This window comes from Myotis lucifugus, unplaced genomic scaffold, assembly GCF_000147115.1.
Source record: "Myotis lucifugus unplaced genomic scaffold, Myoluc2.0 scaffold_727, whole genome shotgun sequence".
NCBI lineage: Eukaryota > Metazoa > Chordata > Mammalia > Chiroptera > Vespertilionidae > Myotis > Myotis lucifugus.
In genome coordinates this window covers 48309-62103 of record NW_005871775.1, presented here as the reverse complement: position 1 = coordinate 62103, position 13795 = coordinate 48309, and the positions used below count along the sequence as shown (strand labels likewise).

Here is a 13795-nt window from a genome sequence, read left to right as displayed (position 1 = left end):
GCGTGGTCCCTCCCGGTGACCGAGAGGGGAGGGGAGCCGAGAAGCCGCGCCCGCAGCTGCGGGACCAGCGCCCACGGGAGGAAAGGCCAGTGTGGCCACTGAGGCCAGCGGAGCCGAGTGGGGATGTGAGTGACGAGCCGCCCCGCAGGGCCTGGCACCGCGGAGGACGTGGACGCCGATGGCCGGGAGGCGGGTGGGTGGTCAGGGATCAAAGCGCCGAAGGCTCCGGCGCCGTGGGAGGCAGCGCGCGGAGTGAGGACGGGCCCGGAGAGCAGGCGGGACCGGCTCTGCGATGACCCGAAAGCCACCTGCCGGCTGCAGGCTCTGCCCACCAGGGGCACAGCGGGTGTCCACCACGCCCGCCGCCCTGCATCCCTGAGAAGAACCACACGGTGTGACCAGCAGTCACTGGCCCACAACGGCCCGGAGAGCCCTGGAGGCCATCCAAGCAGAACTGCATAAATTATCACGGAATGATGGGAAAAAACAGACTTTACTTCTTTCTTATGAATCCTAAAGTAGGATCCGCCATCTCTCTGGGTAACGTGTTACTGTTTTATAATCTTAATGCCCAGAAAGTTCTTTCTTCTGTTAAATTTATGACTCTCTTGATGCGACTTAAATCTAGTGTAGAATGTCTTCACCCCCCCCCCCACCCCGATTCCCTTTGCTACAGCCACACTGGCCCCCTCTTGCCCCTCAAATACCCCGCATGCTCCTTCCTGGGCACTGGCCGTGTGGTTTCTTGCTGGGATGCCCATCGCCCACCAAACACAGACCACAGAGGGCCCACCCTCACCTCCTTCAGGTCTTCACGCCCAGTCTACCTCTCGGTGAGACCTCTCCCTCCTGCCTCCAGAATGCCACCCTCTGCCTGACCATTTGTATTCCCTGCCCAACATTTTTTCTGTATCATTGATCACTTTCTAATCTATCGTATTTTTACTGACATATATTGCTTATCTGTCTCCCCAGTTTGAATGTGAGCTACATGAGTGGGGGATTTCGTTCATTACTGGACCTCCTGAATCTAGAACAGTACCTGGAGCACTGTGCATGCTCACTGCATGGTTTTTGAAAGAATGAGTGAGTGAATGAATGAGTGAGTGAGTGAGTGAGGGAGTGATCACAGGGGCAGAACTAGGGAGACTTAGGAGAATGATGCCGTACTTAGATATACTTTTGCAGAGAGAACTCTAGTTTTCTCCATCTTATCAATCATCTCAGCTTTATGCTTCTTTCAAAGATCCCCTCACATGCACACTAGTCCCCACCTTGGACTGATAGTTAATCACTATTTTAACCCTTAGGCACAAAAAACCCAAATAAGCAGAAACTCCCTTTAGGACATTTTTGTTCTTATCACGTAGAAGGAGATGCTGACATCCTCAGGCTTACTATCCAAGGCTGCGTTGCTGCTGGACCTCGTGACCTAGGACCAGGGCGCCCTGATGCCCAATCTCTCAACCAGACGCAGCCAAGGAAACGTGGAGAAGATGGTGTTGTGGCAGGATGCACGGGAGAACCATCAGCCAGCTCTGAGGAGGAAAGTTTAACCTTTATTTCTCGGATCTGCTAGTCCAGGGATTCCGGATCCAAAGCCTGAACTGCACTCGTGGGGAGGCTCTGACCCAGGGGTGGGCAAACTTTTTGACTCGAGGGCCACAATGGGTTCTTAAACTGGACCGGAGGGCCGGAACAAAAGCATGGATGGAGTGTTTGTGTGAACTAATATACATTCAACGTAAACATCATTACATAAAAGGGTACGGTCTTTTTTTTTTTTAGTTTTATTCATTTCAAACGGGCGGATCCAGCCCTCGGGCCGTAGTTTGCCCACGGCTGCATATCTTCTCCTGTGGCCCCTGAGGGTCCCCGCAGCCCCGCCCAAGTCAGCTGTGGCGGGGCCCTGGGGTTAGGCTCTGCACCTCCGGCCGAGCCAGTCAGAGTGGGGAAGTAAGACTACAGTTTTAACCAGACACTGAACTAGGTTGTGAGCCCCCCCCAGTTTCCTTTTCGGTGGCAGCCTTCACTCTTCTCCAGATCTTCCCTGTTGTCTCAGACACGACTTTCTTTCCTGGACCGTCTTCCATGCGACTGACCTTTCTCCTGCCTCCCTTTCAGAGCCTCTCCATCTCCCTCGGCGACTCCATTCCTGTGCCTCACTGAGACCTTAGTGCAGTGATGGCGAACCTGTGACACGCGTGTCAGAGGTGACACGCGAACTCATTTTTTTGGTTGATTTTTCTTTGTTAAATGGCATTTAAATATATAAAATAAATATCAAAAATATAAGTCTTTGTTTTACTATGGTTGCAAATATCAAAAAATTTCTATATGTGACACGGCACCAGAGTTAAGTTAGGGTTTTTCAAAATGCTGACACGCCGAGCTCAAAAGGTTCGCCATCACTGGGCTAGATCATGAGTCCGCTGGGTGTTTGCAAAATAGTGACATTCTCATTCTATTCTTACTTCATTCATCAGCTGGCTTTTGCAGAGAGAAGCTTTTCGTCATGAATCTTTCCTTAGGGACAGTGAGTGGATGCAGCCCCCGACACTGCCCAGGGCACGCGCTCTCTGCTGCCACCTGCTGGGTGTGACGCTCACAGACATCCCCGTGGGCCAACCCCTTAGTTTGCACCCTTCTCGTCAGACATGTTTTCCTCCCCAGAAGCTGATGTTTTGCATTACAGTGTGTGCCAAACAAATTGCCCTTAATAATGGTTTATTTTCCAAATTAAAGAACCAAAGTCATACATGACTGTTGAGCAGAACTTCTGATCAGAAGAATAACAACGTTATCAAGATCAATTGCTATAATTCAGGCCAAAAACAAACAAAAAAAACCATGATGTTCACTGAGGCTGTAGCTGATTAGATATATGTTAGATGGGCTTTCCAGTGCTGAAACTCAGTTAACCTGCATTGCTGCACTCCCTTTCACAGCAGAGAGGGCCGTCGGGGGCCCGGAGGCCAAGGCCCTGCCGTCTGCTGCTCTGCTGCCTCCACTCTGCCTCTCAGCAAACCCTCCTGTAATGTCCAGCTCAGGGGCTGCGCCTGGACTTTCTGTCTGTCAGCTCTCAAAAAGGGGAGGCTCTGAGGTCTGGCCGTTGGCACGTCTAGGGACCAGGCCCCAGGGGGCTTGGGCATTTCACAGGATTCAATGAGGTGCCATCCGTCCTTTCAAACAGAACGGGTTAGTGTTGGGCAGACTCCAATTTTGAATTCCTGTCTCTTACAATTCCACCGGCAGCGAGCAGTCCCATAGCCACATATCTTGTCTGCGTCAAGGTCACCTCTCACTGAAATAACACAGTCAGTCAGTGTGAGCAATTGCACCCGAGGATCAGAGGCCAGACATTGGAGCAGGTTTTGTGGGGGAAAGACTGAAATGACATAGAGAATGTTTGAGGTCCCCAAGTCCCCCCGGGTGCCGGGCCTGCCAACATGCACCACAGCTATAAGGCGGGGAAGCCTGTTAGCCAGGGACCTGGCTCCATAAAGTCAACTCAGTTCCTTAAATGGATTCTAGGTGCAAAGATGACATTCCAGTCATGGCCGTGGTCACATAACCAGTGTTTCCAATTGTGTCTTGTTACAAGGATAACATACTTATTGATCTTACACAAATAATTACCTATATATATAAAGCTCTCAGTGGCACCAATGGCACAGGTGTGTTTTGATCTGTCCTTGTTGATGGTGAATTTGGTTGACACTTCTATTATAAAGGGCAAATAGCGATATTCAAATATTCTAATTAATTTCCTTTCAGTGTGCACGAGTTCATGCACCGGGCCACTAGTGTTGACATAAGAATAAGAAAAAATAATAGTTTCCTAATTCTTGAAGAATAATGCAGGGAGGAAAAAAAATAAGTGTTTTATTTTAGCTAGTTGCCCATCAGCAAATTTGAATCCAGACTTATGGATGCAGAACAAATGCGTAGGCAGTAATTCAATGTCTCCAATTAAAGTCATGGAGTCAAGAAATTAATCTCAACACGTGTGTGACACATGAGATGTTTTGGTAAGTAGGTTCTCCATCTATCTATTTATTATTAATATAATTATCCATGCTGATCTATATTTATTTTGTTAACTATTCATCTGTCTATATCTGTATTTATGTCTATGTCTTTGTCTACCTCTATGACTATGCCTCCATCTCTCTCTCTCTCTCTCTCTCTCTCTCTCTCTCTCTCTCTCTCTCTCATCATAGTCTATCTATCTCAGCAGGTTGCTTGGGGCTGACTGCCTGAGAGGAAGCTAGAGGTCTGTTTATTTATAGACTCCAGGAGTCCCCCTTTAAAAGAAATATCAGATGGCTTCGGGACAGTTCCCTTACCAAAACAAAACAACAGCAACAGAACCCCAGAAAAAGAATCGGGGGGCAGTCAAGGTAGGTACTCATGTTCCTTATCCAGTCAAAGCATGTGACACGTTACTGAAAGCCAGCCACTCGTTTTTATTGCAACGTCTCAAGGCGTACTCGATGGGAGAGGTGAGGCAGATGGGGGAGGTGGGAGAGGTGAGACAGATGGGGGAGGTGAGACAGATGGGGGAGGTGAGACAGATGGGAGAGATGGGGGAGGTGAGACAGATGGGAAAGATGGGAGAGGTGGGAGAGACGTGAAAGAAGTTGTAGTTAGGCCCGCCTCGGTGGTCCTGGGAGTCTTCTTCCTGATGGAATCCTCCTTTTCACTGTTGGAACATGGCTGGAGGACGAGGCAGCATTTCAGAGCCCTCTGACAGAGAGCAACCAGCTCTTCATTTTTCTGACAAGATTTCACGCATCTCCCTTTAAGCTTGAGGCATTTCTGATCAAAAAACGCATTCCTGGCTACACAAGGGAAGGGCCACCAGGATTAGTTCTCGTCTCGGCCACATCTGGTTACCAGGCACAGCCAGGGAGGGAACCAGTTGGTGAAGATTCTGTCCGAGTTGGTGCCTCTCCTACCACGAGAGGGCAGGGGAAATGGTTTCTATCTGGTCTCAGAACAGGAAGGACAGAGTTGGCTCCCAGTGTCGGGGGCTTTGGGAAACAGACACTATTGTTCTCTTATCAAAATCTGTTGGGTTGTGGTTTTTTTTTAGAAGTTTTTAAAGAATACTTTTTATTGATTTCAGAGAGGAAGGAAGACGGAGGGAGAGATAGAAACATCAATGATGAGAGAGAATCATGGATTGGCTATCTCCTACACGCCCCCCACTGGGAATTGAGTCTGCAACCCGGGCATGTGCCCTGACCGGGATTCGAACTGTGACCTCTTGGTTCATAGGCTGATGCTCAACCACTGAGCCACGCTAGCCATTATCAGCTTGTTCCTATAAACACATGCAGTCAGTAACTTCCCCCACACACTCCAAGTGCTACGAGAGGAGAGAGGAGAGCCCAGAGCCCAGCCTGAGTTTGGGGAATGGCCGAGACTGGGGTGAAAACCGAATAAATATGTAGAAGAAAGAAGTGTGCTGAGGTGAAGAGACTGCTTAGAAAGAGTCAGTCTGATTTATCCTCCACATCCACCCCTGCGTTCAAGACCAGGAAGGGGAGTGGGGTGGGGTGCTCCCCACTCCTTCCCTTTGCTAGTCTTCCCGGGGGCCTGGTCCTCGCCTGAGGCCTGGATCAGTAGCACCCATAGAGCATCCAGCTTCAAGTTAAGGACAGACAGCACATCAGGACCCACACTGTAGAGTTGGCTAATTTGGATATTTGCAATGAAAGAGTCGGATGGACACAGATTGGAATGAATGTCAACATACGCATGGACATGCACTAACAAGAGGGATGGGTGCCCGGCGTGCTCTGGTCCTGCCTCTCATAGCATAGAAGCTCATACGGATAAACACCCTGCATTTGAAGGACCAGGGAACTGTGGCTCCCACGGAAGGGGTCTTTGCTCTCCGTCCTCCTGTTTTGAAGGCGTCTCAGGCTAGGGTGCTGGCCCTCACTCTGACAACAGCCCTTGCATTGGGTTCAACTCCCAGTGATGGTCCAGGAAGAGAGGCCTCTGGGAAGAGGAAGAGCATTGGTGACCACAGGCTCCTGTGAATTCTCAGAGACGCCCATCTAGAGGCTCATGCAACTCTGTTTGTGCAGGTGTGAGCACCCAAGACACATTCATAGCAAACGTTCATGTACTCAGAACACTTTATCATACAATCTTCAGGAGTGATCTGAAAATGATACCTTGGTCCGTGTCCGGTGTGTGCGTCAAAGCCAGTGGAATGAATGGCTCACTGGAGGCACCATCCCCATGTCCTTGACCCAGAATCTACTTCCTTAGAGTGATTGCAACTCTCCTGGCATCTGGGGTGCACCTGGGCTCACTGTGAATTCTGCAAAGCTCCTCCTTTGGTCTCTGAAACCCGGGGTGAGTCTAGTCTTAGACTTTAATTTTGGGGAGGATTGGACTAGAGCCAGTGGAGGTTTCCAGGAGCAGGAAACAGTGGCGAGAGTTCTGGTTGGGAAGGAAAAGTCCTTTTGCTGTGGACAGAGCTGGTCTTGGAGCCTGGCTCACCCCTGTGCACCTGCAGGGCTCAGCACCTGCTTAGCCCCCCTGAACCTCCCTGTCTGCACTCTCAAAAGAGATGTCAAATGGTCCTTCCCAAGCAAAAGAGATGCTCAGAATGTCCCTGAGTTAGGGCCGGGCAGAGTTCCCGGAAGGCACCGGCATTGCAGAGCTAAATGCATGTCAGCATGTGGAGTTGTCCCACTCTCCAGCTGCATAGCTTGTGTTTTGGGCATGGCAGCTGGTTTGACTCTCACCCACTGGCACGAATAGCGCCTCTAAGCTCCATTCCTATTGATTTCCAGCTCTTCCTTTATTACCCGTCTTCCTCTCTATCACAGCTATGTTTTAAAAGACCCATAGATGGTTACCCTTGCTTTTCTTTCTTTTTGCAAATTTTTCTTTTGGCCAGTGAGCATGAGACTAGGGGTCCAGGGGCACCTTTTCTGGCTTATCTGTGTTTCTGCAAACCTGTGACACCCTGTCCCAGACAGTAATGGAAAAGGGGAAGCGTTTGTAGAAGAGGCACGAGGGGCCTGCCACCTCCTGGAGCCAGTGGTCCCCGCAGGGCCATGGGGCCCAGGGCGCCCTTGTTTCCCGGAGTTGACCTTGGCCACGTCCTCCCCGAGGCAGGCCCTGTCTCCGGTCCACCCCCTCCAATGCCCACCTTGCAAAGGGGCTCCTGTTACCTGGGGCCAGGAGGAGGAAAACAGCGAGGAGAAAGAGGGTCGTCTTCATGACTTTCGGGGTCTGGAGAGACCAGCTCGGCGTCCATGAAAAATGAAGCAAATACCCCCATTTATGCGTTTTCCCAGACCAAACCCGATCTTGATCGCTGAGGCATGAAGAACTATCTCTGTGCTCGGCTGCACCGAGTCCACGTACCTCGGTGGGTGTCAGCCTGCGGCTCCTCCGGGTGCTGTTTTTACTCTGGAAAGTTCCCAAGAAGAACACGGGATGTCGGGAGGGCAGAGCAGGTGTGCACTGAGGACCCAGCACAGACGTGTGTCAGCTGGCGTCTCTAACCCTGCCGGCGCTCCATGACAGCCTCGGTCTGCTCCCCTGTGCACCGACAGGACCTGGGCGATGTCCCAGTGTGCCGGGCAGAGCTGGTGCCAAGCCCAGAGGCGACTGGGCTCCCGCTCCAGGATCTATGAGCCGCGCACACTCGGCACATAGCTTCATGGGGCACACCCGTCACCATTTATCTTTTTAAATACATTTTTAAATTAATTTCAGAGAGGAAGGGAGAGGGAGAGAGATAGAAACATCAATGAAGCAAATCATTGATCGGCTGCCTCCTGCACGCCCCACACTGGGGATTGAGTCCAAAACCCAGGCATTGAATCGTGGCCTCATGATTCATTGGTTGGTGCTCAACCCCTGGGTTCACCATTTATTTTAAAACTAGTGGCGTGGCCTGGTGAACAAAATTCATGGGGTGGGGGCCATCCCTCAGCCCAGCCTGCACCCTCTCCAATCTGGGACCCCTCGAGGGATGTCCAACTGTTGGCAGTCAGACATCCCTCCTGCAATACGGGACTGCTGGCTCCTAACCGCTCACCTGCCTGCCTGTCTGATTGCCCCTAACCACTCTGCCTGCTGGCCTGCTCACCCCAACTGCCCCCCTTGCTGGCCTGATCACACACAACTGCCCTCCCCTCTTGGCCCCTAATCACCCACAACTGCCCTCCCCTCTTGGCCCCTAACCACCTCTACCTCGGCCCTGCCACCATGGCTTTGTCCAGAAAAACGTCCGGAAAGTCTCCTGGAAGGTCTCCCTGTCTAATTAGCATATTACCCTTTTATTAGTATAGATAGAGAGGCCTGGTGCATGGGTGGGGGCCAGCTGGTTATCCCTGAAGGGTGTCCCAGATCAGGATGGGGGTTCCCTTGGGGGGTGGGGTGGCCTGGGCAAGGGGCCTGTGGTGGTTTGCAGGCCAGCCATGCCCCCATGGGGTAAGGGTCCCCGCTGGGGGGTGTGGCCAGCTTGGGTGAGGGGTTGATGGCTGTTTGCAGGCTGGCCACGCTCCCCAGCAGGGACCCACACCTTGATGGTGGCGTGGCCAGCCTGAGAGAGGGGCTGAGGGCCGTTTGCAGGCCTTTCCCTTGGTGGCCGGCCCAGTGGACCCAAGCCTCCCGTGCACTTGGGCTGGCTCCTTGGCTGCCGCCCACAGGCCCCTCCTTCGGCGGCTGGCCCAGGAGGGCAAGAAGCTTGGCTTCCTCCATCGCCAGGGGTGACCCAAGACTCCCACCTTCTCAGGCTGGCTCCGTGGCCACCGCCATCTTTGTCCTGCTAATTTGAATACTCACTCCTGATTGGCTGGTGGGTGTTGTGAAGAGATGGTCAATTTACATATTTCTCTTTTATTAATGTAGATGTGACTCTTCTTGCCTGGCTGTGTGGTTCAGTGGTTGAGTGTCGACCTATGAACGCTTTGATTCCTGGTCAGGACACATGCTTGGGTTGCGGGCTCGATCCTCAGTTTGGGGCATGCAGGAGGCAACTGATCAATGATTCTGTCATCATTGATGTTTCTCTCTCTCCCTCTTCCTTCCTCTCTGAAATCAATTAAAAAAATTTGACTTCCTGTATGTCGCACACTTTAAGTGCCACATGTATCAGAGTAAATTCTTAACTCCCTGGATAGTTATGAGCTTACGGGGTTCTTGATTGACATTTCATATGTGTGTGTGTGTGTGTGTGTGTGTGTGTGTAGTACTTTCATCGTTAAATATGTACATAAATAGTCTTCTAAATCTTTTTTTTAAATATATTTTATTGATTTTCTACAGAGAGGAAGGGAGAGAGATAGAGAGTTAGAAACATCGATGAGAGAGAAACATTGATCAGCTGCCTCCTGCACATCTCCTACTGGGGATGTGCCCGCATCCCAGGTACATGCCCTTGACCGGAATCGAACCTGGGACCTTTCAGTCCGCAGGCCGACACTCTATCCACTGAGCCAAACCGGTTTCGGCCTAAATCTTATTTAAGAACAGGTGCCATGGTTATTAACATTAGTAATTACTAACATGGATACATTAGGGGTGGGTGGGGGAGGATACGGTACAATCTTTGAAATTTTTCAGTAACTGAAGATTCTTCCTTAAAAAGACTATTAGGGAATGCCCCATCTATCCTCAGCCTTGGTCACTATGATATTTTTAGGTATTTTTTGTGCATATTCATTATAAATTATGAATAATCCAGTTAAGAATGATTGAAAATGCAAATTTTCTCTATTCTCTTCCAAACATCACTTAAAAAAATTTAAGTCTACAAGAAAAGACAAACTTTCAGAGTCTCTGTGACAAATGGTTTCCGTCACCTCATTGATCACCCCACGATCTCGTTGTTTGGGCCTTTCTGAGGCGGGTCTTTGTCAGCAGGTGAAGGGGAGAAGGTGGGGTCCTTGTGGGACTGCCTGGAGCGAGGGAGGGTCCACCCGGCAGGGGACCCACCGCTTCGTGTTAGCTCCCCAGCTTCTCTTCCCAACCGGATGCACAGTGCCGGTCCGTTTCGGCTGCTGTGGCCAAATACCACATTCTGGGTGTGGTTTGTAAACACCGAACATTCATGTCTCCCGTTCTGGAGGCCAGAGGTGCAGGACCAGGGAGCCAGCGGTGGGCTTTGGTGAGGACCCTCTGCCTGGGCACTTCTCCATGTCTTCCCGCTGGAAGGGGCAGGGTCTCTCTGGAGTCCCTTGTAGGAAGGCATCGCTCGCATCCCATTCATGAGGAATTAGCACCCAATCGCCTCCCAAAGGCCCCACCTCCTAACACCATTGGCTTGGGAGTTAGGGTTTCCACATTAGAATTGGGGGTTGGGGGCAGAAGCATTGGAGGTGTCTGAGCGCTCACAATAGCCCCCTAACTCTCCCGGAGGCAGTGTGGCCTGGCCCGGTTAGTAAAATGCCCAAATGCTGCAAGGCAGTAGGCTCCCCTCTAGCCCTGTCCCCACACACATGAGTGTGTCTTCCTGACGGTGACCTACCAAGGCCTGGGGACAAGCACACAGCCATCAGCGCTGGCGCGTTCTCTGGCCGGGAGAGTCCCTCGTGAACGATGGCCCTGAAAAAGCGCTTCCGGAGAAGCTGGCGCCAAGCTGGGTAGAGCGAAGAGTGGAGGTCGTACCAATCACCACAGCCAGGCACTCAGATAAGACTTTCCATCCCTTATTTCAGGTCATTCTCTCCAGTGTCCTGCGAGGACCTACCACGACTACATCCTCATTTTAAGGATAAGGAATGTGAAGTTCAAAAAAATTAAGCGACCTGTTCAAGGTCATCTCTTTAAAAACTCAATCTGTCTGTCATCAGAGCCTGCATTGGCAGATAGTCCTGTTGTCTGTTCCAGAAACGAAGGACAGAGCATCACTTGGGCAGAGACAACAGGGTGGGCTGACTTGGCTGCAGTGACAGGAAGACAACTTCTGACTCCCACCTCCTTCATGAATTCCCAGGACGTGGTAACCATGACTCGGACCTGCTGGGTGACATTGTTACAGGCTCAGGGATTGGGTGCTAACTTGACTGCCTTCCCCCCTTCCTCCTGGGTCATTTACAGACAATACAATGGGAGCCAGGACAGTGCTGGCCCACCCTGCTGAGCTCAGACTAGGTCTCCTGTGAGCATCCCAGTGTCCAGAACATCACCACACAGAGCCTCCAGCACCTGGAGAGGCCGGTGGGAGACCCCTGTTCTCTCTCCGTGATGCAGCCGGTTCCCGTTTGATGGAGGAGGAACTGACTCCCCGTCCTGGGCACAGCTGTGTGAGACCCTGGGCTTCAACGCCCGCCTGCTGCTCTTTCCACGGAGCAGAATGCTTGATGGAGGCTGAGGGCTGTCCCCCATCCTGTCTGCTCTTGAACCGGGGAAATGGAGCATGTCCCTGTGCTCTCTTTGTTGATTCACTTCACTGCCCAAGAGCAGGGCGCTTGGTTCTCGGATATAAGTGGGCCTCCTGTCCCCTCAAAGATGTGGAGACACTCTTCTGCCAGCAATGGCCCCGAGCAGGAAGATGCTGTGTTTTGTCTTTGTCTTTTTCTTCATTTTGGCTCAATGTCCATTAGGTAAAGGAGAATGGCTGGGATTTCGATGGGGCAGAGCATAAAATGGGATGATTCTTCTATGCATCACCCTGAAACTGGGAGTAATGGTCAGCTCCCCACTGTGCGTCTTACAGGAATTTCTTAACTTTCAGTGGAATTGTCTAAGAGGGAACAGCTACCCTCCTTCCCCTCCTCCTCCTCCTCCTCCTCCTCCTCCTCCTCCTCCTCCTCCTTCTTCTTCTTCTTCTTCTTCTTCTTCTTCTTCTTCTTCTTTTCTTTTTAACTTCTTCCTGGTTACCAGGAGGGCTAGGCTTCAGAAATAGAATAAATCCGCATCCCTGTGTCCTGCTGCCCCTGACAGGAGATCTGTGGGGTTGGAGTATGTTTCCTACAGCCCTGTTCCCTGCATTGATTTCAATTTTCAAAATGTGCTTTGCTTTGAATTTAGGGTCCCGGGCAGGACTCGAGTATTCCCAGCCGTTCCCTGGAGGTGAGTTAAACGCTTTGTGTGTAGTTTCACTTTGAGGAACACTGGCCTGTCCGCTATCCCTGATTCCTGGACACAGGAGGTGAAGGAGAGAGAGTGAAAATAGAATTGCCTGAACTCCCACGCACGCTTCTCTTTTTTCCTCTTTGTCCCAGAACCGTATTTGGATTTTCTATTTCACGAGAAATCTCTGTTACTGGGTTGTAATGTTGGTTTGGACCTGGTGGCTACACTCACGGTGATCCCTAAACCAAGGTCACAGGATTGAGCTGGAACCAGCCCATTAGCACTGCTCTGGGAACATGCTGATCCATCGCTTCTAGGCTCTTTCCTGAATCCAGTAAAGTGTGGTGTCCCAAATGCATGTCACTGGCCTAAGAGGGAGAGAGGATTATTCAGCGAACACTCCCTGACAGAGAGCTCTTAAATAGCCCACTGATGTGCTGTGTGCGTGTGTGTGTGTGTGTACTTTACAGGAAGAGAGCATATTATACACAGAACAGAAAGAAATGTTCTGGGGTAATTGCAAACAGAATTTAAAAATGTTTAGACAGATTTTCAGAGTGAGGAAATTAAGGCTGATACTAGTCATGAGTACTTACTGTGCACTGGGCAGTCTATTAACTACTTTCTGTGGATTCTCTCATTTCATTTTCAAAACCTCCCTAGGTCTGGCTGGCATGGCTCAGGAGTTGAGCTCCAATCCAGCTACCAAGAGGTCACCGGTTCGATTTCTGGCCAGGGTACATGCCTGGGCTGCAGGCTCAGTAGGGAGGGTGATCCCCAGAAAAGGGGGGTGCAGGAAGTAGCTGATTGACAATGTTTCTCTCTCATCAGTGTTTCTATCTCTCTTTCCCTCTCCCTTCCTCTTTCTCTAAAAATCAATAAAAACATATCAAATAGAGGCATCCCTAGGTGGTAGGTACTATTACAACCACCATCTATATAAATAAGGAGCCAGGGTCCGTGCTGGGTTGCCGTGGTGACCCAACACTGACTGTAGCCAGTGCTGGGGGCATTGACTGCCAAGGGGGCTGCAGATTAGGCCCGGAGAGAGGCGTGCAGAGAGAGAGGCAGGGTCTGATCTGCAGCCTCAGTGGCAGCTGTTGATCAGCCCCGCCTCTTTGGTCAGGCCCAGAGACACTCACTGGCATAGAAACTGACCAATCAGAACCTAATCGGGATGAACTACAAAGGCAGACCCCAAGGTGGGGGCTGAGGAGGGGTTTTAAGGGCAACAGCTATTTGGTGTAAGGTGTTAGAAAGCAGTTCAATTTTTTAATGACCGGTTTGGCAGTAAAGTGCATATGGCTGGCTATCAGTCCAGATATAGGGATTATGTGTTTTTGTCTGCCAAGAGCATCTCCTCCTGCTGTAAAAGGCTCCCCCCCCCCCAGCCATTTTAGCAATCCTATCCCATATAATCTATCTATAGTAATAAAAGGGTAATATGTTAACTAGACCGGGTCAACTGGCCATCTTCCGGACATCCAACTTCCTTCCAGACAAAGCCATGGTGGTGGGGGCTGAGGCAGAGGCAGTTAGGGGCAATCAAGCTGGCAGGGGAGAGCAGTTAGGGGCGAGATCAGGCCAGCAGGGGAGGGCAGTTTGGGGTGATCAGGCAGGCAGAAGCAGTTGGGGGCAAATCAGGCTGGCAGGGAAGAGCAGTCTTGGGTTTGATTCCTGGTCAAGGGCATATACCTGGGTTGCAGGTTCAATCTCCAGCCCTGGTTGGGACACG

At 51.0% G+C, this 13795-nt stretch overlaps 2 protein-coding genes across 2 annotated transcripts in view; one reads left to right on the top strand and one right to left on the bottom strand.

Moving 5' to 3' along the window:
• Window positions 1-3046: 3046 nt before the first annotated feature.
• LOC102438894 (beta-defensin 106-like) lies at window positions 3047-7251 on the bottom strand. The gene is made up of 3 exons (XM_014447880.1): window positions 7203-7251; window positions 4660-4844; window positions 3047-3079 (listed from the first exon to the last, which is right to left on the bottom strand). The coding sequence occupies exons 1-3, from the start codon at window positions 7249-7251 to the stop codon at window positions 3047-3049; spliced, it is 267 nt and encodes an 88-aa protein (XP_014303366.1).
• Window positions 7252-11993: 4742 nt separating this feature from the next.
• LOC106694949 (beta-defensin 12-like) overlaps window positions 11994-13795 on the top strand; it is a 2731-nt gene continuing 929 nt past the window's right edge. Inside the window, exon 1 of the mRNA XM_014447879.1 lies at window positions 11994-12057. Within this exon, the coding sequence (XP_014303365.1) occupies window positions 11994-12057 (64 nt within the window). The remainder of the gene's footprint in view (window positions 12058-13795) is intronic.